At 47.2% G+C, this 24019-nt stretch overlaps 1 protein-coding gene across 1 annotated transcript in view; it reads left to right on the forward strand.

Moving 5' to 3' along the window:
* Positions 1 to 24019, forward strand: part of LOC134945224 (BOS complex subunit NOMO3-like) — a 180871-nt gene that overhangs the window by 125208 nt on the left and 31644 nt on the right. Inside the window, exons 19-22 of the mRNA XM_063934381.1 lie at positions 9262 to 9471; positions 11465 to 11547; positions 12210 to 12369; positions 12824 to 12950. Coding sequence (XP_063790451.1) covers positions 9262 to 9471; positions 11465 to 11547; positions 12210 to 12369; positions 12824 to 12950 — 580 coding nt within the window. The remainder of the gene's footprint in view (positions 1 to 9261; positions 9472 to 11464; positions 11548 to 12209; positions 12370 to 12823; positions 12951 to 24019) is intronic.

The following is a 24019-nucleotide window of genomic DNA, read 5'->3' on the forward strand; positions in this document are numbered from 1 at the left end:
CAAACACCCAGCTGACTTTTCAAACATTTGAATTCCCCCCTAAGAAGTTAACTTTGCTCTTCCTCCCCTGTGCACCCCTTACCCTGCCCAGGCCAGTCGGTTTTATTTTAGTGCACTGAGGCACTTTTTTTAGCTGCTCTAAAGCTGTACTTTAATTTTATTTATTTTATTTTCACATTATTTTCACATTAGGCAGCGGTTTTACTGTTCTCTGTACACATAATGTCTAATAAGTGAAGTTTCAGGCCAGTCTCAGAATGGTGCTGCTGCCAAGTCCCTTTCATGTAAACAAAAATAAAAATACCAGGATATATTTGTGCCATTGGCTCTGGACCATGGTGGCCTATGTGTTTTCTGCTCTGCCACGGCGCTGCATCTCAGACCTCAAGTAGTGTATCCCCTGCCGAAGCCAGCGTGGCCTTCTAACCTGTCTCAAGCTATAGCAGAACTAGCTGTCAAAGCAGTCCCCCCAGGATTCTCCTGCGGAGCCTTCCTCAGTTCCTTATCTACATATTACGGAGCCTCTGTCTGTGCAGGGTGTCTGTTCACGGCTTGGTTCAAGTTTCCGCTTCCGTGCAACGATTGCTGGATCCTGCTACATGTCCACATCCTGCTAAGCACTTTACCCACGCCCCTCCAGTCTGGATATGAGTTGGTTTCTGAAGCTTCCTCACTACCAGAGGATGAGTTATGCTACGCTACTTACATCCCATCCTTCTAGTTATAGACTGGAAGATTTTTCATTCCAGGTACTGCCCACTTTAGGGTATATAGCAGAGCTGGCCAAACCAGTCCTCGAGATCTACCAACAGTTCACATTTTCCAGACCACCTAGCTGGTGCACAGGTGTAGTCATTACTAATTAAGATGTGCTGCATTCATTCCTAACTGACAATTCTACAGATCTCCAGGAGGCCTGGAAAACATGAACTGTTGGTAGATCTCGAGGACCGGTTTGGCCAGCCCCGGTATATAGGGTCCCTCTTCCTTTCCCTCGTTAGTCTTTTTTCCTGTCTCCTAGTTAGGACAGAGTAGCAGTTTTTGTATTTTTCATAGAGGCTTTCCTCCCTTATTTCCCAGCTAAAAGCCTTTTTACAGACGGATGAGTTGGCTCCCTGGGGGGAGGCTGGTGCACACCATTTTTAGGGCTGGTAAGTGGCCATTTGTACATTCTGGTGTCTGCCTGCGCTGGCTGCCCCATTCTTTGCTCTCCCGCTTACCGCTGTATGTGCTGAGCATTCCCGGTTCTGGCAGCAGAGGGCAGAAGTGCCGGGAGAGCATAGGGGCGGGCGAAAGTGATGTGGGTGGCTGGCAAGGTATGAAGTAACTGTCTCACAAAGGCCTGTGGGACAGTCGCGTCATACCTTGCCAGCAAATTAGGATCAAAGGGCTATAAAGATGGCACCATGCACTGGGAATAATATGGATCATCTCATTGCCCTTGGTGATATCCTTCCACCTGCATTTGAGCAATATGGATATAGAGCCTTCTCGTCAAAAGCCTGCAATTTGCTCAAAACAGGTAAGTCCTCATAGAGGGCACTATAATTTAGTATTGGGGTTTATAGTAAAATATATCATCCTTTTCAGTGTGTCTTCTGCCTTGGGGGGATAGGAACAAAACTTGTAAGAAGAAACCTCTTTCAATTACTTTTATGGCATGTGATAAGGTTTTCCCTGGATGAGAAAGAAGGATTGTGTGAAAGAAGCTGCACCTGTTGCTAGTCAGTCCAAACAGCTGCAGGATTTAATTTAATGGACTGGATAAAAAAATCTTTTGTCGCAAAGGAAGAACTTTCGGAGTTGCAGGGGTCCATGAAATCTAGATCTTAAACTAGTTTAGACTTTGATTGTGAACCTGTCCCACCTGACTATATTTGTGACGATGACAATCAGTATTCTAGGGCAGTAACTTCCGCCTGGCATATACCTACAAATCAGTTCCCCTTTATGACATGAACAATCCAATATAAACATGTGAGATAAAATCAAATTGGCTATGCTGTTGAGTACCACTTCTTCTATTGTACCATTGTGTTAACCTACTACTTCTCGTGCTTGGCAAAAATGTAATCCGGAAATTTTGTATGTGACTAAGATTTTATCTTACAGACAGGATTAGATTTGGTCCTTCGTCTGTCATCCTGAAAGTCCAGGTTTCTCTTACGTCCTAGAGGATGCTGGGGTCCATATTAGTACCATGGGGGTATAGACGGGTCCACCAGGAGTCATTGGCACTTTAAGAGTTTAACAGTGTGGGCTGGCTCCTCCCTCTATGCCCCTTCTACCAGCCCCACAGCTAGGGGAGCTCTACAGAGTTCTCTTGGTAAATAGTATTTTTCTTCCTTTTCAGGTTTTTTTATTTTACAGGGAGGCTGTTGGCGACAGCCTCCCTGCAGCGTGGGACTGGGGGGCGGGGGGGGGAAGGGGGGGAGCAGTGTCCGCCCCGCGGGGTCTTGAGCCACTGCTCCCGCTGACTGGACGTTGGCTCCAGAGGGGTCTGATCGCGCCCCGTCGCAGGGGAACGCTTGCCCCGGCAGCCAGCCGCCACCCCCTCAGGAGCTGAAGTGTGGCGAGTGAGTCACTGCCCCTCTTGCAAGCGCGGGGACAGTGTGAAGAGGGCGGCCATAGGGTCAGGAGCGCGGTCTTCCCCGCGCTCCTGGAAGGCTCAGCAGTACCTTGGTGCGGCGCTGGGAGGGAGCGCCCTGGGCCAGCTCCGGACCCTACACTGGTCGTTTCAGGCATGTCGGGGTCTGCGGATCCAGGTCAGCACAATCCTCCGGGCCAGTATAATCCTCATGTGAGCGGGAAGACAGCGCCATTGAGAGGGCGGAGCTTCATTTCAGAGCGGGCCCAGCAGCGTTCAGCTCCATTTTTCCGGCCTGCAGTCGCGGTTCACTGGATCCAGGTCCCTCCAGAGCTTTCTCCAGCAGTCTGTATGGTACCAGGGGGCTGTAGAAGGGAGGGGAGGCTGCTTAAAGGCTGTGTCACCTATTAAGGGACACAGTCAGCGCTGGGAAGGGACTCCCTTTGCCTGAAAAGCGCTGTGTGTGGGTTGGCTCCAATCTCTGTGTCTCTCTGCCATTCTTGGGGGGGAAACTCTGTCTGCATAATACCCTGTGTGTTTGTGGGGTGTTTGAGTGTGTGGGACAACATGTCTAGGGACACAGTTTCATATGCTGCAGAGGATTTGTCTTCCCAGGAAGACTCCATTCCATGTAATCAGGATTGCACTGTTTTAGCGCAGATCCCAGCTAGAGAGCCAGAATGGTTAGTCTCTCTGAGGGGGACTATTTCTCAGATTTCTGATAGGGTTGCTAGGACTGAGCATGCAACTCAGGTCCTCCAGTCCTCTATGGTGGAGTGGTCTGATTCTGCCTCCTCGGGGTCCCCTGTGATACATTCTCATAAACGTGCGCTTGCAATTATGCAGGATGACACGGACACCGACTCTGTCGCTGCAGACGGTGATGGGGGATGTGTTGAGGGGGACGGCACACTTGCCAAGGGGGTGCAGGTGATGTTTGAGGATGTTAGGGATGTTTTACACATTTCGGACACAGCTCCGGAACAGGTGGAGGAGGCCTTCTTTATGGATAATAAGAAGCCCCCCCCTCACCTTTCCGGCATCCAAAGAATTGAATGCTATCTTTGAAAAAGGGCATGGGAAACTCCGGAAAAGAAATTCCAGATTCCCAAGAGGGTCTTGGTGGCTTTTCCCTTCCCAGTGGAAGCTAGGAAGAGATGGGAGTCCCCGCCGATAGTCGACGCCTCTGTATCCAGGCTGTCCAAGCAGGTGGTATTACCGGTCCCGGGATCTACCGTGTTAAAGGACCCGGCAGATCGCAAGGTGGATGCTACGCTGAAATCCATTTACGCGGCTTCAGGGGCTATATTGCGGCCTACTATAGCCTGTGCTTGGATTGCTAAAGCTATTGCCAGGCGGTCAATCACTCTGCAGGACGAATCGACTACGATGGACAAAGGTGACGTTGATTTATTTTTACGTAATATTCAGGATTCTGCAGGGTTCCTGGTGGATTCCATGAAGGACCTGGGTTCCATGGCTGCGGGGATCTCCTCCATGTCCGTCTCGGCTCGCAGAGGTCTCTGGCTGCGCAACTGGTCTGCGGACGCGCAATCCAGGAAGTGTGTGGAGGACCTACCATACAAGGGTCAGGCTCTCTTTGGGGAGGCACTGGATGCGTGGATTGTCACAGCTACCGCGGGTAAGTCTCCTTTTCTCCCCTCAGCTGCACCGGCTACGAAGAAACCCTTTTCGTCTCACACGTCACAGTCCTTTCGGCCCGCGAGGCCTAGAAAGAACAAGCCTGCGAACACCACCTTCAGAGGTGGTCGTGCCAAGGGAAAGAAACCTGCTCCCGCAGGTTCCCAAGCCCAGTAGCCCGCTTCTGATACCCCTAAGTCCTCCGCATGACGGTGGACAGCTAGGCCTGGAGGAGGGGCAGGTGGGGGCAAGACTCCGGCAGTTCAGTCACGTCTGGGTGTCGTCGGGTCTGGACCCCTGGGTACTGGATATAGTGTCCAGAGGGTAGAGACGAGTTTCAAGATCCCCCGCCTTACCGTTTCTTCAAGTCAGGCTTGCCTGCCCTGCTGGCAGACAGGGCAATTCTTCTGGAGGCCATCAGAAAATTGGTGGTGTCAGAGGTCCTTATTCCGGTCCCACTTCAGCAGTGGAACAAGGGTTATTATTCGAACCTTTTTGTGGTACCAACACCAGATGGTTCGGTATGGCCTATTCTAAACTTAAAGTCTTTGAACCCTTATCTCAGGGAGTTCAAATTCCAGATGGAATCTCTGAGAGCTGTCATCTCAGGACTGACTGAGGGGGAGTTCCTGGTGTCTCTGGACATCAAGGATGCTTACCTCCACATTCCCATTTGGGCGCCACATCAAGCATATCTCAGGTTTGCGCTGATGGACGATCATTATCAGTTCCAGGCGCTGCCGTTTGGCCTCTCCACAATACCGAGGATCTTCACCAATGTGATGGCGGAGATGATGGTTCTCCTCTGCAAACAGGGGGTGAACATAATTCCATATCTGGACGATCTCCTGATCAAGGCGTTGTCCAGGGAGAGGTTGTTGCGGTCCATCGTGCTCACGACACAACTGCTCAGGAGGCACGGTTGGATCCTAAACCTTCCAAAGTCTCATCTGGAACCGACAAGGCGGCTGTCTTTCCTGGGAATGATCCTCGACACGGAAGTGCAGAGGGTATTTCTCCCAGTGGAGAAAGTGTTGGTGATTCAAGCAATGGTCCGGGATGTCCTAACGCCTACCAGGGTATCGGTTCATCAATGCATACGCCTTCTGGGGAAGATGGTTGCCGCCTACGAGGCTCTGCAGTACGGCAGGTTTCATGCTCGACCTTTTCAGCTGGACCTTTTGTACCAGTGGTCGGGCTCTCGCCTACACATGCACAAGAGGATACGCCTGTCTCCGAAAGCCAGGATTTCACTCCTCTGGTGGCTACAACTTCCTCACCTTCTGGAAGGCCGAAGGTTCGGAATTCAGGACTGGATCCTTTTAACAACAGATGCAAGTCTAAGTGGCTGGGGAGTAGTCGCTCTGGGGGAAACCTTCCAAGGAAGGTGGTCGAATCAAGAATCTCTTCTCCCAATATACATCCTGGAGCTAAGGGCCGTGTACAACGCCCTTCTACAAGCAGCACACCTTCTACAGGATTGGGCTGTTCAGGTGCAGTCGGACAACGTGACCACGGTGGCCTACATAAACCGACAAAGCGGAATGAAGAGCAGGGCTGCCATGTCAGAGGTGTCAAGAATCCTCCTCTGGGCAGAAAGGCACGCTGTAGCGATGTCAGCAATCTTCATTCTGGGAGTAGACAACTGGGAAGCAGACTTCCTCAGCAGTCACGCTCTCTATCCAGGGGAGTGGGGCCTCCATCCGGAGGTGTTCGAGGAGGTAACCGGTTGGTGGAGGGTTCCTCACATAAACATGATGGCCTCTCGCCTCAACAAGAAGCTGGGGAGGTACTGTTCCAGGTCGAGGGACCCGCAGGCAGTTGCGGTGGACGCACTGGTAACACCGTGGGTGTTCACGTTGGTGTATGTGTTCCCTCCACTTCCTCTGATTCCAAAGGTCCTTCAGCTGGTAAGAAGAACAAAGGTTCTGGCAATCCTCATTGCTCCGGACTGGCCAAGGAGGGCTTGGTATGCGGATCTTCTGCTGGAAGTTCCAAGGCCCTTACCTCTTCGGGAGGATCTGCTGCTGCAGGGGCCGTTCGCCTATCAAGTCTTACCGCGGCTACGTTTGACGGCATGGCGGTTGAACGCCAGATCTTAGCTTGGAAAGGTATTCCGGGTGAGGTCATTCCAACCCTGATTCAGGCTAGGAAGGGGGTGACGTCTAAACATTACCACCGTATTTGGAAGAAATATATTTCTTGGTGAGAAGCCAGGAAGTTTCCTGCGGTGGAGTTTCAACTTGGACGTTTTTCTCCTTTTCCTGCAGGCAGGAGTGGATATGGGCCTGAGATTGGGATCCATTAAGGTCCAAATCTCTGCTCTGTCCATCTTCTTTCAAAAACAATTGGCTGTCCTCCCTGAGGTTCAGACCTTTTTGAAAGGGTTTCTGCACATCCAGCCTCCCTTTGTGGCGCCACTGGGATCTAGATGTGGTGTTGCAGTTCCCGCAATCAGCATGGTTTAAGCCTCTACTGGAGGCTGACATCAAGTTTCTCACGTGGAAGGCGGCCACTCTGTTGGCCTTGGCTTCTGCCCGACTCGTGTCGGAATTGGGGGCTTTGTCTTGCCAAAAGTCCTTATCTGATCTTCCATGAAGACATGGCGGAACTTAGGACTCGTCCACAGTTCCTGCCTAAGTTTGTATCTGCTTTCCATATCAACCAACCTATTGTGGTGCCAGTAGCTACTGACTCCTCAATTGCTTCAAAGGCCTTGGATGTGGTACGGGCTTTGAAGATCTATGTGAAGAGGACTGCTCGTCATAGGAAATCTGACTCTCTATTTGTCCTCTACGAAAATTGGGTGTCCTGCTTCTAAGCAGTCGATTTCACGCTGGATCAGGTTCACTATCCAGCATGCGTATTCTACGGCAGGATTGCCGTGTCCGAAATCGGTTAAGGCCCACTCTACTCGTAAAGTGGGTTCTTCCTGAGCGGCTGCCCGGGGTGTCTCGGCCCTACAGCTGTTCCGAGCTGCTACTTCGTCTGGTTCGAACACGTTTGCCAAGTTTTACAAGTTCGATACTCTTGCCTCAGATGACCTCAAGTTTGGTCAGGCAGTATTGCAGGAGCCTCCTCGCTCTCCCTCCCGTACTGGGAGCTTTGGTACATCCCCATGGTACTAATATGGACCCCAGCATCCTCTAGGACAGGCATTCCCAACCACGGTCCTCAAGGCACACTAACAGTGCAGGTTTTTGTGATATCCATACTTCAGCACAGGTGACTTAATTAGTAGCTCAGTTATTTTGATTTAACCATCTGTGCTGCAGCCTGGATATCACTAAAACCTGCACTGTTGGTGTGCCTTGAGGACCGTGGTTGGGAATGCCTGCTCTAGGACGTAAGAGAAAAGAGGATTTTAATTACATGAACGGTAAATCCTTTTCTCGTAGTCCGTAGAGGATCCTTGGCGCCCGCCCAGCGCTTCGTTTTCCTGCATTGGTTTTATGGTTCAGTGTTACCTGGTTCCTAGGTAAGTTCTGCGTTATTTACTGTTTCAGCTGTTGCTGCAGTGGTTCCGGCATGTTGACCGGATTCGCATGTTTGTGTGAGCTGGTATGAATCTCACCACTATCTGTGTAATTCCTTCTCTCGAAGTATGTTGTCTCCTCGGGCACAGTTTCTAGACTGAGTCTGGTGGGAGGGGCATAGAGGGAGGAGCCAGCCCACACTATTAAACTCTTAAAGTGCCAATGGCTCCTGGTGAACCCGTCTATACCCCCATGGTACGAATATGGACCCCAGCATCCTCTACGGACTACGAGAAAAGGATTTACCGTTCAGGTAACTAAAATCCTATTTTTTTTCTGCACTATCTATTTATTTTCAGAGACACTTGGCAACTGTTCCGGCTTTTCAGAATTTCTCCAGGGGGTTCTCCTTATTCAGCCCCGATTTTTGCCTCCGCTTGAGCCAATGGATTTGCTCTTAGTACTCTCTACAGCGTTTTCCCTTTGAGTCTTTGAAGTCAATAGACCTCAAATGGCTTATGTAGAAACATTTATTAATTTGGCTATTTCTCCAGCGTGTCGGGTGTGCTTTCTCACATAGATATCCATTCCGGACTCTTTTTTTTTAATTTATCCGGACGGGGTGTTTCACAAATGACCTGATCTTTCCTTCTAAAGGTGGTCTCCAAATTTCATATTTATCAGAAGATTGTGGTTCAGTCCTTTCAGGGTACTGGTGATTCCCAGATGTCTCTTTAGTACTTGGACGACGTAACCGCTCTCTGCAGACTTTAACTGTTCGGAATCTTTGTTCTCTTTTTGGTGATCAAGAGACATTGGCCTGCTTCTTAGCAAACCATTGTGCAATGGATCATGGAAGTCATCTATCAGGCTTACATTTGGCTAGCCTTCTGTTATCTCATTTGGTTTTAGCCCACACTACCTGGTTGGTTGGGACCTATTGGGCGGCTTGGCAATGGGCCACGGCAGAGCAGCTTTGCTTAGTCCTTGGCACACACTTTTTTATTTGTTTCTACCAGTTTGACACCTTAGCCTCCAGAGACACTGGTTTTGGACGAAGGGACCTCCTTGCGGCTCAGGAGTATTTCTTCCCTTAGTGGACAGCTTTGGGAGGTCCACATGGTTTCTCCAGTATCCCCCATGGCTAAGCAAGAAAACAAGACTTTGGTTCTTACCTGCTAAATCTGTTTCTCTGAAACCATGGGGGACACTGAATTCCCTCCCGTTTGCTCCTGATTTTCCTGGGTTGTGTTTAGGTTTGCCTTATACTAGGTCACCTAACCCTCACGTGTGAATGTGCTTGTGTGTCTGGTCCTTCCTCTGCCTCCTCTTTGCCTCTTGGGCCTTAGCTAAGGTAAACGGATTGTCCTGTGCGGGGAAGTAGGGGCCTGAGCTGTCCTGAAAGTTAACTTGTTAGTGCCCAGACTCCTCCAGCATCAACTATACGCCATGGTCTCTCCAGTGTCCCCTATGGCGTCAGAGAAACAGATTTAGCAGATAAGAACCCAAATTTTGTTTTTCTGTAACTGATTATCTGTACTTATTTCTTCCACCCAGATCTTCCATAGATAGTGAGCCAGCCCTTGTGTTAGGACCATTAAAGTCTATTGAAGAGACACGTAGAGAGCAACAGCTGGCAGAGATTGAGCTTCGCAGGCTGGAGAGAGAGAAAGCTGGAGCAGAAGATGCGGAGATACGACCGCCCACTCAGGAAGTTGTAGAGGAACTTCAGGGGCCATTTACATATGAATTTTCCTATTGGGCAAGGTGATGTATAGAATGTTATATAGTTCTGTTTTGGCAAGGGAAATCTATATTCAGGAAAGTGTATAATGTAAGATGTGTAATTCTATTTAAGATGACTGCAGTTCTCTCAATATGTGCAGCCCTGAAATGGGCCTGATGCTCGATAATAATCTCTGTGGATTGAATTGCATGTTAGTAAATGCAGTCAGTGAATGACTGCTATTATGTGTGCAGTCCCATTTGTGACTACATATGATCCCTCTGTGGAGATGGGAAGATACTTGGCTGCTACGCCCATCTTCGTATACCTAAATTGGACAGTCTTCTCTGAGCTCAAGTTGTTCATCCACTTGTCCATAAGTTTTATGCACTGTATAAATTCAGTTTAGTTTTTAGTGCTTTAAAGATGGTCACATAGGGCCTATTTCAGAGTTGCACACACAGAAAAAGTATCTGCAGCCACTTTCCATAGTCAGAAATAAATGCAAATATCCACCTGTATTCAGGGTCAGCCGTGTCTATGTAAATAGCAGTTATCATTTGTACCAGTAATATCTTTGCCGCAAGAGATCGGTCTGAATCAGAAGGGTCGCTGAATACAAACAACTCTGTATAATCAGCAATCCCATCTACGTGCCCATGATCGTCCTATCCTATATGTGAATGCGGCATTGTCATCCAGTTTCATCCACTAAAGCTGCAATTAAAAAGGTGGCAGTGATGCATAGGATGCTGAATCTCCCATCCTCTTAAAGTTGCATGTGCATGCTCCAACCCATCGCAAGATTTAGCAAACAGAAAGGGGGGTGCAATTCTCCCCCTGGTATCCCTCCAGAACACTGACTGATACCTGTAACATTACCTGAAAACTATCTGGTAATAGAATTTCAGAGATATTTGTTACATATATTTGCAAATATTCGACTTGATAAGCTGCTGAGCCAGTCACGGCTTCTCTGATATCGGCAGTCCTACACTACATGATAGCAGTGCTCACATAGGGCCATGCAATATGTCTAAAGTAAGGCCTCATGATAAAGGCCCATACAAAAATACATCCAGATTGAGGGCTAGCTTACCTGAGAGCCACCCCTATGATCTTTCATTAGTACCACAAGGACCAGCATGCCTTCCAAATTCTGCTCCCATACAATGCCTTCTCACACATGCAAACAAACACAGTGGTAGCTGCTCAATCACTCTGGAGATACTTATCAGGTTCTTGAAAAGGGAGGAGTCACAGCAAAAACAAGGGAGCAAGGGAGGTGTTTTCCCCCCCCTGGCATGCCCCAAGCACACTGACTGATACCTGTAACAATACCAGACAGTTTTCAGGTATCTGTCAGTGTGTTGGGGCTACCAGGGAGGGGGGCGGGAGAGGGAGGGGGGGAAGCAACCTCCTTGCTGTTTGCTGTGACCCCTCCCTTTTCAAGCACCAGAAAAGTATTTCCAGAGTGACTGAGCAGTTACCACTGTGTTTGTTTGCATTGTAAGATTTGGCTGCAGAACGGAGTTGCATGCAACACTGAATTAGACACATAGGGGGGATTTCAAATGTTTGAAAGTCGGTTAGGTGTCTGCTTTTTCCTGTCTATTTGATAGGAAAAAAACAGACACCCAACTGACTTTTCAAACAATTGAATATCCCCGCATAATCTAATTTTGTTTACATTATTCTATTCGTCATGTTATATAATTTTGTTACAGAATAGTAGTTTACACCAGATAGATATAGTATTATCTGTTTTTCACCGCAGTGTGAAGCGCTGTTTGGTTGGCAAGGCATGTGAAGTTGTTTGACTCTTGTTTAACCTGTGATTAACACATTCTAGCAGCCATTAGTGCTACTCAGCAAGATTTCTATATATCCTAAAGTACATTAGAGTTCTGATTCTCTGAGTGCAGGATATATGGCTAGAAACATTTTAGTGGTGATGCTATTGTCAGCCAAAATTGATCTCTATAATTCTGACTTTAGGAGAGCCACTTATTACCTTTGCTTTACTTTTTATAGATCTGGTGAAAAGCTCACCGTGACGCCTTCATCTAAAGAGCTTCTCTTCTACCCGCCCTCTGTCGAGGCTGTTGTCAGTGGAGGTAAAGTACAGCGATATTATATACTGTTTAGTGCATAATTAGTTTCTAATTCTCCAACAAAACATTCATGGTATCTGGGCAATGTGTGTTTATATAGCATGCTGTAGGAGCTTGGGGTAGATGTACTAAAACAATCAGGTTCTAGCTATCATTTATCTGCTACAGATGCGTCCTCATACACCCAACCCCAATATGCCATGCAACGCAAGACACCCGACATGAGAGACCCGCCAGGTCCTGTGAAACTCTAACGTTGGGTGTCTCTTTCACCAAAAAATGTGTCTTATTTGATGTGCTGCGACCATGCTGCAGTATTGTAGCACTTTGTATACAGATTCAGTCATACACTGACGAGTGTCGCATATCAAATTAATTAGCAGAGTTTCCTGGTGCATCCTATTTGCATTACGTTACAAGTAAGACACATTTTCAGGTGAAAAAATACACCGTGTTAGCAGAGTTGCATGGGACCTGGCACGCCAAAAGGGGCTGTTTGCTGTGACCGCAACAATGATGTATGATAACAAAAAATCTAATTGGTTGCCATGAGGAACACCTCCGCTTTTCATGCTTAAAACCTTTTAGAGAAACTACCCCCTGGTCTCACAGGTTTCTGTCCTAAATATGGATTCTTGTTATTCTCATTGATGTTTTCATTACAGAGAGCTGCCCAGGAAAGTTAATAGAAATCCATGGAAAAGCTGGTTTGTTTCTTGAAGGACAGATACAGCCAGAATTAGAAGGTGTTGAAATTGTAATCAGTGAGAGAGGAGCAGCTTCACCTCTCATAACAGTATTTACTGATGATAAAGGGTCATACAGGTTTGTACATTGTTGTGTTTTAGATGTAATATAGTCTGTATCGAATGATTTAATCGTAAATTCTGAATATTGAAGGGCTAATAAATAATTTGCCTTAAGTATTGGTCAATGTTACAAGTAGATAAATATGTCATGATTTTTTTCAAACTGACAACAATTCTTAAATAAGAATACACAGTCGGGGAAGAATTTTGCACTCCGGACTCCCTGTCTACCCTCTTTTCAAAGACTGTCTTAGCATTAGAAAAGCTAACATTGGTAGCCCTGAATTATAGCTGCACTGAGCTAGTATGTTCAATTGTTTGTGAAATCCCTTTTCATATGTTTGTTCATGTTACAAGAAACTTGTGTTTTGGCTTCAGTTGCTCTTTATCTGTGAATATTTAATTAGTTTGCTTTGTAAATGTCAGTTCATTGTCATGTGACTATCCAGCTGTGTTTTTTGTGTGCACAGTGTGGGACCTTTACACAGCGACCTGGAGTACACCGTTTCTGCTCAGAAAGAAGGCTTTGTTTTGACTGCGATTGATGGAACAGTAGGAGGCTTCAATGCTTTTGCCCTTGCTGGAGTTACATTTGAGGTATATCACTACAGATCATTAAGTGCTGTGCAGTATTTGAAACACTTAAAAACCGCTCAAAAGTTGTTGATTTTTTTTTTAATTAATTGAATTTGGTGAAGAGCATCTTTTCTCTAACGTCCTAGGGGATACTGGGATGGTCTTAGTACCATGGGGGTATAGATGGGGTCCATTGGAGCCATGGCACTTTAAAAATACTTCAATGTGCTGGCTCCTCCCCTCAATGCCCCTCCTAGCAGACTCCGTTTATAAAAATGTGCCCAAGGAGCCTGGTGCATTCTCTGGAGCTCCAGAGAGTTTTCTACAAACTTTGTTAGGTTATTATTTTCAGGCAGCACTCGTTGGCACCAGTCTGCCTACGTCGTGGGACTTAGGGGGTTACCAGTACTAAACACTTGAAGGGTTAATGTTCCGGATCCCTGCTGACAGGACAATAGCTCCTGAGGTGTTTTTCACATGCCCCCAGGGTGTGCGCGCACTCCAACAGCATGCTGCCACCCCTAACAAAGCTGAAGACGCTGGAGTGTGGAGTACTAAACCGGGGTCCTGGTTAGCGGGTACCCGGTTCAATGGTGGCATAAGTGGGTGGCGGGCACGTGGCGCTGCGGGGCCTACGCTGTCCGCTGCATACTCCCATACTGGCGCTGGCATGAAAAAAGGGTTTTAACCCCCGTTTTCTACATTTGGGAGACATTTGCCAGTATAAAATGTGTAGGGAACACTGCACGCAATTCAGGGGGCAGGGGCATCCCGGAGAGCGGGACCAGCAGCTCAGAGGCGCCATTTCCTGCTGCATCAGACTCTAGGCGGCCTGCAGATAAGCGCTGCTCCTCTTAGGACCCTCCACTGCACCTGTAATTGGTACCAAGGGGGTTTGTAGAAGGGAGGGAGCAATTTATATGTGATACAGCTATTGTACCTTATATAAGGTTATAGCTACTGCCCGGCAAAGCACTGATTTAGTTTTGTGGCAGAGTTTGCTGGCTTCTCCTCTCTGTCTCAATCCTTGCAGGGCTGTCTTGAGTCACTATGTTATATTTAACCTATTCCTGTGTGTGTTCTGCTGTTCAGTATGTCTGTAAAAAAGGTTACATGTAAGTCCTGTAGCACAAAGTTTCCCCCTACCCCAGGGGGGGGTCTCTCTTGTGTACTCAGTGCAGTATACCTTCTCAGGGTAACAGCTCTCAGGAGCCAGCATGGCTAGACTCCATTAAAGGGATCATTACTGATATCAGCACTGTACTAGCTACAGACAAGCAAGAAAGGCAGGTGTTTAAAAAAATCTATGGATGATTTTCTAGTTCAGACTGCTGACCTCAGACCTGCTTTCCAACCCTCTCTGCCAGTTTCACGGAAACGCACACTGCCCCATGTGTTCCAAACTGACTCTGATAATGACTTGCCAGATTTGGAGGAGGGGGAAGTTGAGGGGGATAAAGCAGAGAATACTCTGTCTCAGGGTGTGGAAGCTCTGATTTATTCTACAGGTTGAGAATCCCTTATCCAAAATGCTTGGGACCAGAAGTATTTTGGATATCTGATTTTTCCGTATTTTTGAATAATTGTATACCATAATGAGATATCATGGCGATGGTAACCAAGTATTAGCACAGAATGCATGTATGTGTCATATACACCTTATACACGTAGCCTGAAGGTCATTTTAGCCAATATTTTTAATAACTTTGTGCATTAAACAAAGTGTGTGTACATTCACTCAAGTCATTTATGTTTCATATACACCTTATACACACAGCCTGAAGGTCATTTAATACAATATTTTTAATAACTTTGTGTATTAAGCAAAGTTTGTCTACATTGAGCCATCAGAAACAAAAGTTTCATTATTTCACTCTCACTCAGAAAATTCCGTATTTCGGAATATTTGGATATGGGATACTCAACCTGGATTAGAGAGGTTCTAAATATCCCTGCAAAGGGAACAGAGCCTGATGAGGAATTGTTTTTCAATATAAAACCTAATGGCCTATACACATGGTGAGATTCGGGCTATGCCCGATTCTCACTATGCGACAGGGGCTAGGTCGGCACATAGTCAGTATCGCAAGCACACTCAGTATGTGCTTGTGATACTGACTATGTGCAATTTTGGCTAAGTGTCAATTTTGACTATCTCTTCTACAGAGATGGTCAAAATTTACTTGCCTACACAGTCTATCTATTCTTGCGATGCCGACCGCGCGGGACCGCGCATCGGCATCGAATCGGGATCGCAAGGTGACTATCACCTTGCGATCTGCACTAACTTTTCTTTTGATTTTGACTATATATTCAAAATCGCAAGAAAAAATCTCACCGTGTTTACACACCATAAGTCTCATGCTACATTCCCTGTTTCTAAGGAAGCGTGGATTAATCCTGACAAAAAGTGTAAAACCCCTAACAGGTTGTTGACTTCCTTCCCATTTCCCTCTGAAGAGAAGAAGGTTTGGGAGATTCCTCCTGCGGTGGATAATTCAGTGTCCAGGCTGTCATGAAAGATTGTACTGCCTGTACCTGATGCTATCTCCTTAAAGGACCCTGCGGATTGCAAGATCAAAACTACTCTCAAATCCATTTACACTGCAGTGGGTGTCGCTCAGTGACCCACAATTGCTTGTGGTTGGATCACAAGGGCCATTGTTAAATGGACCGATTAATGCCATAGTGGGTTTTGACACCATGCCTCAGGATGAGCTTCTAACACTCCTGCATCATATTCAGAATTCAGCTAACTTCATGAGTGAGGCTATCAAGGAGATTGGCATTATCAATTCACGCTGTACGGCTACGGTTGTGTCGGTGTGCAGGGCTCTGTGGCTGTGACAGTGGACAGTGAACGCTGATTCCAAGAAGGGCTTTGAAAATCTCCCCTTTACAGGGGAAGCTTTGTTTGGTAAGGAACCAAACAAGTGGATTTCACAAGCTACTGCTGGTAAGTCCACCTATCTGCCGTCTGCGGCTCCTCCTGCTAGGCATGCTTATCCAGGCTCCTCTCTCCAGTCCTTTCGTGTGGCCAGATTCAGGGGCAGGGCCAGAGGTAATTCTAACGCTGCCCGAGGTAATCGAGGTGGTTCCCTTGCACAGGGTTCGGGCTCTACCTCTGCCAAGCTGTCTGCATGACTGATGGCCCCGGCTTCAAGGATAATTTCATGTTGGTGCCCTCCTCAATTATTTCAGCCATATTTGGGCGGGCCCCTTAGGTGAGTAACCTGATCGCCCAAGGATACCGGTTGGAGTTTCAAGAGCTCCCTCCTCACATATTCTTCAAATCAGGCTTGCCAGCTTCACCTGCGTCACTACTTGCCTTGCTGGGGGTTGTCCGACGGCTGAAACAAGGGCTTCTATTCCAGCCTGTTCGTGGTACCGAAACCAGACGGTTCGGTCCGACCCAACCTATTCTGAACCTCAAGTCTCTGAACCCTTACCTACAGGTATTCAAGTTCAAGATGGAATCCTTGAGAGCGGTGATCTCATGCCTGGAAGAAGGGGAATTCCTGGTATTCCTGGATATCAAGAATGCGTACCTTCACATCCCGAAATGGCCCCCTCATCAGGCTTACCTCAGGTTTGCACTGCAGGATACTCACTTCCAGGTTTGGGCCTTGCCCTTTGGCCTCACCACGGGTGTTCACAAAGGTGAATGATACTACAACTCCGCGTGATGGGTGTGAACATCGTTCCATATTTGGACGATCTTCTCATAAAAGCGGTATCTGAGGCTCTGTTGTTGGAAAGGATCACCCTGACTATGCGGCTACTGATGGATCATGGGTTGATTCTCAATCTACAGAAATTGCACCTGGTACCATCACAGAAGCTTCAGTTCTTGGGGATATCCTGGACACGGTGTCTCAGTAGGTGTTCCTTCCTATGGACAAGGCATTGACTATTCAGTCGATGGTGCGCTCCGTTCTTAAACCTACAAAAATCTCGGTGCATCTCTGCATCTGCCTGCTGGGCAAGATGGTAGCCTCTTACGAGGCAAATCAGTGCCCGTCCGTTCCAGTGGGATCTGCTGTACAGATGGTCAGGGTCACACCTGCACATGCACCTGAGTATATCCCTTTCACCATAAGCACGGATTTCCCTATTATGGTGGTTGTAGACCTCCCACCTAGTGGAGGGTCGACATTTTGGAATTCAGACCTGGATTCTCTTAACAACGGATGCGAGCCTCCGCGGTTGGGGTGCTGTAACCCAGGGAGTTCAGTTTCAAGGACGGTGGTCACCTCAGGAGGCCTCTCTTCCAATAAATATTCTGGAATGCAGAGTGATTTAAAATGCCCTTCTACAAGCCTCTTCTCTCCTCCAACATCGGGCTTATACAGGTCCAGTCAGACAACGCCACGGCGATGGCATACATAAACAAACAAGACCGAACAAGAAGCAGGTACGCAATGCGGGAGGTGTCCAGGGTACTACTCTAGGCGGATCGCAACGCCAGGGCCTTTTGGCCATCTTCATTCCAGGAGTGAACAACTGGAAGGCAGACTTCCTCAGCAGACATGATCTGCACCCGGGGGAGTGGGGCTTTCACCCGCAGGTGTTCCAACAGTTGGTTCAACATGATGACTTCTCGTCTCAACAAGAAGCTGCGGTGCTACTGCTCCAGGACGAGGGATCCACAGGCTGCAGCGGTGGGCTCTCTGACGGCACCGTGGATTTACCAGTTCGTCTATCTGTTCCCTCCGATTCCTCTCATTCCCAGGGTCCTAAAGAGACTAAAAAGGGAAAGCGTTCCGGCATTTCTGATTGCCCCGGATTGGCCTCACCGGGCCTGGTATGCGGACCTCCTGGCCATGTTCCTCGAAGAGCCCTGGCCTCTGCCGCTTCAAAAGGATCTTCTTCTGCAAGGACCGTTTGTCTAACCAGACTTACCGCTGCTACATTTGACGGCATGGTGGTTGAAAGGGAGATATTAGCCTGAAAAGGGCTTCCCTCCAAAGTTATCTCTACTATGGTCCAGGCTCGGAAGGTGATCACATCTATGCATTACCACCGCATTTGGAAGAAGTATGGTGTGAAGGTCGACAGTACTCCACTGTAGATGTTCATCTGGGTAGGTTCTTGCTCTTCCTACAAGCAGGTGTGGATATGGGCCTTCGTTTAGGCTCCATTAAGGTTCAGATCTTGGCCTTGTCTATTTTCTTTGAAAAACAGTTTGCTGTTATCCCGGAAGTCCAGACATTCCTAAAAGGTGTCCTTCGTATTCAACCGCCCTTTGTACTTGACACGGCACCGCAGGATCTCCATTTGGTCCTGACCTTTCTGCAATCAGAGTGGTTTGAATTTTTGCACCGGTGGACTTGAAATATTTGACTTGGAAGACTGTCATGTTATATTGGCCTTGGCCTCAGCGAGGCATGTCTCGGAATTGGGGCCCTTATCCTATAAGAGCCCTTACCTGGTATTTCACGAGGATAGAGCGGAGCTCAGGGCTCTTCCGCAGTTTCTGCCTAAGGTGGTGTCGGCATTTCATATCAACCAGCCAATAGTGGTTCCTATAATGTCCGACATGTCAATGTCTTCAAACTCCTTGGACGTTGTACGGGCTTTGAAGATTTATGTTAAGAAAACAACTCGTCACCGGAAGTCTGATTCCCTTTTTGTTCTCTATGATGCTACAAAAATTGGATGTCCTGCTTCAAAGCAGTCCATTGCTCATTGGATCCGCATGACAATTCAACAGGCTTACTCTTCAGCAGCCTTGCCGCTGCCGAGTTCTGTTCAGGCCCACTCCATAAGGTCGGTGGGTTCTTCCTAGGCGGCTGCCTGTGGTGTCTCAGCTTTGCAGTTATGCCGAGCAGCTACTTGATCTGGTTTGAACACATTTGTAAAGTTTTACAAGTTCGATACCTTTGCGACAGAGGACCTTCAGTTTGGTCGCTCTGTTTTGCAGGGGTCTCTGCACTCTCCCACCCGGTCTGGGAGCTATGGGACATCCCCATGGTATGAAGACCATCCCAGTATCCCCTAGGACGTTAGAGAAAATAGGAATTTGATACCTACTGGTAATTCATTTTCTCCTAGTCCATAGGGGATACTAGGCGCCCGCCTCTGTGCTTTGTTAATTTCCTGCAAGCATTGTTGTGGTGTTTCTTGGTTGTGTCTGCTGCTGCTGTCCCTAGTTTCAAGTTGTGGTTAGTGTGGCTATCCTCTTGTTATGATTGTGTGTTGGTTCGTTAACGCACCACTTTTTACTTATCTGTTTTACTCCTCTCAAAGTATGTCCGTCTCCTAGGGCACAGTTTTCCTAGACTGAGTCTGCAGGAGAGGCAAAGAGGGGAGGAGCCAGCATACTGAAGAATTTTTAAAGTGCCAAGGCTCCAATGGACCCCATGTATACACCTATGGTACGAAGACCATCTCCGTATCCCCTACGAACTAGGAGAAAAGGAATTACCGGTAGGTATCAAATTCCTATTTTCTCTGGCGGGGTCCACAGATTATCCACAGGATAACAATGGGTTATGATGAAGCGACAGCGGATTTGCACCAATCGGTCAAAGCTTTTCCGGCTTCCCAGCATGCAATGGGCCCATCCATATATCCCCACCTCCTTGCTCAGGCAAATCAGTTTTTTGTTTGGTGCGGCAGGAACCGGACCATGGTCAAAGCGCTGCTGGTTCTTAGCAGCCCTAAGCTTTCTTATTTTATTTTATAGTCTTACTATTTTTTTGAGTGATCTTTCTAAACAGCGTCTTATACATACCTTAGAAAGAGTCGCTCCAACAACTCTCCGCCGGGTTGCGACAACGCTTACCCACGAGTACAGTGCTGTTTCGGCGGGCGTCTGTGTCGGATATACTAGCCGGTCTAGCAGACGTTACCAGGCTGTGGTCGGAGCACGGGGAGACGGTAAGGCATCGATTCCGCTTAGAAGGGGAATACGGACACAGCCGCACTGTTTTGGGAAGGAGACCACCAAACAGTCGCTGACGCGGCTGCCACCTCGGGTGCACCAGCGCTAGGCCTTAGGGATCAGAGGCTCCAGGATTAGTATGAGTACGCGATCCCTAGGGTTGATGTCAGCAGTGGGGAGTCAGACTGGTCGCCCCTCCCCCCGGTTCATGACCAGTTTCCTCTGAGTCTCCCACCATAAACTGTTTCCCGCTTCCGTCTCAGGCGCTGTATACGTAGGGGACACAGTCGCAGCATAGGCGGCTGTGTGACTGGTGCGTCTGTGTTCACTATCTGTTCATGGAGCGGCAGTGTACACTAGTAGCGTGTGGATCCACTCAGCGTTCGCTAACGTATTGATCGGCCCTGGAAGCGAGGTGAGTCTCCCTGTATACCACTCTACTGAGTACGGGTTATACAGCACTAAAGTCTCTACCTTTTGAGTACGAATAGTTAGATTAGTGCCTATTGCATATGAGTTTGTATACATTTACTGTTGTTTATTTCGCATTTGCGTCTGAATACGTTAGATCTGTTTAAACATGATGCAGTAATATGTTTTCATACATACTTAAAATGTAGTTGTAGTTGATGTGCTCATATTGCTTATTATACTAATGTATATCATGTGACTGACTGCTAGTGTGATTGCTGACGTTACTATATTTCTGTCAGTTTGTTTATTCCGATCCTCAATGCCGGTGCATGGGTAGGGTCGGATTGTATATCACTTTAAGAAATTTAAAGTGATTACAGTCACAAATTGTGTAGTACACTGTGGAAGTGTTGATTATTTATCATGTCTAAGGGTGTGTACACACGGTGAGATATTTTCTTTCGATTTTGACTATATAGTCAAAATCGCAAGAAAAGTTAGTGCAGATCGCAAGGTGAAAGTCACCTTGTGATCCCGATTCGATCCCGATGCGCAGTCCCGCCAGGTCGGCATCGCAAGAAAAGATAGACTGTGCAGGCAAATCAATTCTAGCTAGATTGATGTACTATCTAGTTCATCTCACATGTCAATGACATCTCACATAAGCCAAAATCTCACATAAGCCAAAATCGTAAGCACACATAGTCCATATCTCAAGAAAAGTTAGTCAAAATCGGTGGTGCTGGGCTCCGGGGAGTTCAAGGGAAATCGCAAGTGAAAATCCGGCATAGCAAGGATCTCACCGTGTGTACACACCCTAAGAGTGGCAAAGGTGAGGAAGGTACACTCACAGCAACACCAACACTCATATCATATCATGTTTGTCTTGCAAAGCTGGGTTATCCTCTCAGGATCTGGTTCTGGATGGTTTGTGTGCAAATTGTTTTAGCTTTCATCAGGGATTAATGAAAAATACAAGTCAGATTCCGGTACAGATGGATCCACCTTGGCCTATGTTTGCACAGACTTTATCCTGTATAGCTGAACGGATATTTCCTCCAACTTCTGTACCACGGATAGGTTACACTATTAACCCTTACATTCAGCTCCCACCTATGGTGTATCGTTTCCAGCAGCAGCTTCTCAAAAGAAACAAGCTGATACACCGGTGGTAAGTAGATCTTCACCTTCACAGGCTACACATGATTCAGGTGAGGATTCATCGGAAGATAAAAGTTCAATTAATTCTACTTCGGCATACGAAGAGGTGGAGGAAGGCTCAGCTCAGTGGATATAGCTGAGTTAATTAAAGCAATGAAAGCCATTCTATCCTTAGAGGATTCAGCAGAGCCTGTGTTAAAAACCAAGGCACCTCTGTTTAAACGTCCCAAAACAGTTAAGATTGAGTTTCCAGGGTCAGATCAGCTGACGGAAATTATGGAAGAGGCTTGGGCTACACCCAGTAAGAAGTTTTTAGAATTCCTAAGAAATGGAATTCTAATTATCCTCTTCCAGCTGGGGATTGTTTAAAAAGGGAGGTGGCTCCAAAAGTAGATACACATGTAATTCGATTAGTGCGAAAATCTACATTACCTTTGCCTTTAACATCATTAATTGATGTCATGGATAGGAGAGTGGATGGTTTTCTAAAAAAACATTTTTCCCTGTCTGGGATCAGTCAGTTTTTTCCCTGTCAGTCATAGGGCCAGCCATGGCTTCAGCTTGGATGGCAAAGGCAGTGGCTGCCTTAGCTGTTACATTGGAGGGGAATTTTTCTATAGTTTCTAGAAAGCAAAAATCCCATATAGCTCATATAAAACAGGCTGCAATGTTCTTGAAAGAAGCAGCATTGGGTATGGGTACTATTGCCTCCAGGGCATCAGCTTCAACAATAGCTGCTCGCAGAACAGTTTGGCTACGTACGTGGAAAGCTGATTCAGAATCTAAGAAGGTTTTGGAATCGTTACCTTTTTCTGGAGATATTCTTTTTGGTAAAGAATTGACAGATATTCTGGAGTCAGAAGCAGACTCCGAGTAGGTCAAGTTTCCTTCCACATATAATTTCATACTTAAAGTTACGGTTTTTCGGCCTTTTCGTTCTCAAGGAAAAATTAAAGGAAAAAGTGATTGCAAGCAGGCCCAATACAATAAGTCTGGTAAGACTAAAAAGCATTGGGCTACCAGAGGACCGGTTGGGAAGACAGATAATAAACCATCAGCCTGATGGTGCGTGCCTCCACCTGGGGGACCCCAGGGTGGGGGGGCCGACTTCTTCAGTTTGCACAGATCTGGCAGCAGTCTACAACAGATGCCTGGGTGCAGGAAGTGATATCTCTAGGTTATGCTTTTGCCTTCAAGAAGCACCCTCCTCAAAGGTTTTTTTGTACCAGCCCATCTCGGGTAAAGATGAAGGCCAGGGCTTTGTTAGAAGCAGTTCAGAAATTGCTTCACTCAGGAGTAGTCATTCTAGTTCAGATTGGGAAATTGTGACGACAGACGCCAGTCTACAGGGCTGGGGAGCAGTGTCAGGAAGGTTGTGTTTTCAGGCGCAATGGATCAGGGAAGAAAGCTGCCTGCCAATAAACATATTGGAACTTTGGGCCATATACATGGCACTGATTCAGGCAAAGGACATTCTTCGGGGAAAACCAGTCCAGATCCGCTCGGACAATGCGACGGCAGTAGCGTACATCAACCATCAGGGAGGAACTCGCAGCCGAAAAGCAATGGAGGTGGTAAGTCACATACTAAAGTGGGCAGAACTTCATCATCCAGCCTAGTCCGCAGTGTTCGTTCCGGGAGTCCTAAACTGGGAAGCAGACTTTCTCAGTCGACACGCCATTCAGGCAAGCGAATGGTCTCTACACCCGGAGGTCTTCCAGACTCTAGTAGACAAGTGGGGGTTGCCAGAGATAGATCTCATGGCGTCCTGTCTGAACAACAAAGTTCTCGCATACGGGTCAAGAACAAAGGATCCCAGAGCGATCTTTGTGGATGCCCTGTCGGTGAGATGGGACTTTCATCTGGCTTATGTGTTTCCTCCAATCACCCTATTACCCAAGGTGGTGAGAAAGATAAAACAAGGGAAAGGTGCCGTGATACTAATAGCTCCGGCTTGGCCCAGAAGACATTGGTACACAGATCTGCAGAGGATGTCGATGGATGTTCCACTTCTGTTCCCTCAACGTCCAGATCTACTGATGCAGGGTCCTTGTTATCACAGACATCTGGATCGACTGTCTTTGACGGCGTGGCTTTTGAAACCTCTATCCTGAAGTCAAGAGGATGCTCACAACAGGTAGTTGAAAGTATGCTCAGAGCAAGGAAACCTTCCTCAGCTCGCATTTATCACCGAATATGGCAAACCTATATTCATTGGTGCATTGAACAGAAAATGGACCCTAAGGCTTTCAGAGTTTCCAGGGTCTTAGCATTCTTTCAGGTAGGAATGGATAAAGGTTTGAAGGTGGCTTCCTTGAGAGTGCAAGTGTCGGCATTGGCTGTATGGTTCCAAAAGAAAATTGCCAATTTACAGGATGTGCGTTCTTTCTTCCAGGGAATACTGCGCATTCAACATCCTTTTGTTCCTCCTACAGTGCCTTGGGACTTAAGTCTAGTCCTGAAAGCTCTTCACGTTGCCCCATTTGAATCACTTAATAAAGTGGATCTTAAATGGTTGACAGCTAAAGTTCTCTTTCTACTGGCTATGGCGTCGGCTAGAAGAGTTTCAGATTTAAGGGCATTATCATGTCGTTCCCCATTTCTGATTTTTTTTTTTTTATCCAGATAA

Source organism: Pseudophryne corroboree, chromosome 7, assembly GCF_028390025.1.
Source record: "Pseudophryne corroboree isolate aPseCor3 chromosome 7, aPseCor3.hap2, whole genome shotgun sequence".
In the NCBI taxonomy this organism is placed as follows: domain Eukaryota; kingdom Metazoa; phylum Chordata; class Amphibia; order Anura; family Myobatrachidae; genus Pseudophryne; species Pseudophryne corroboree.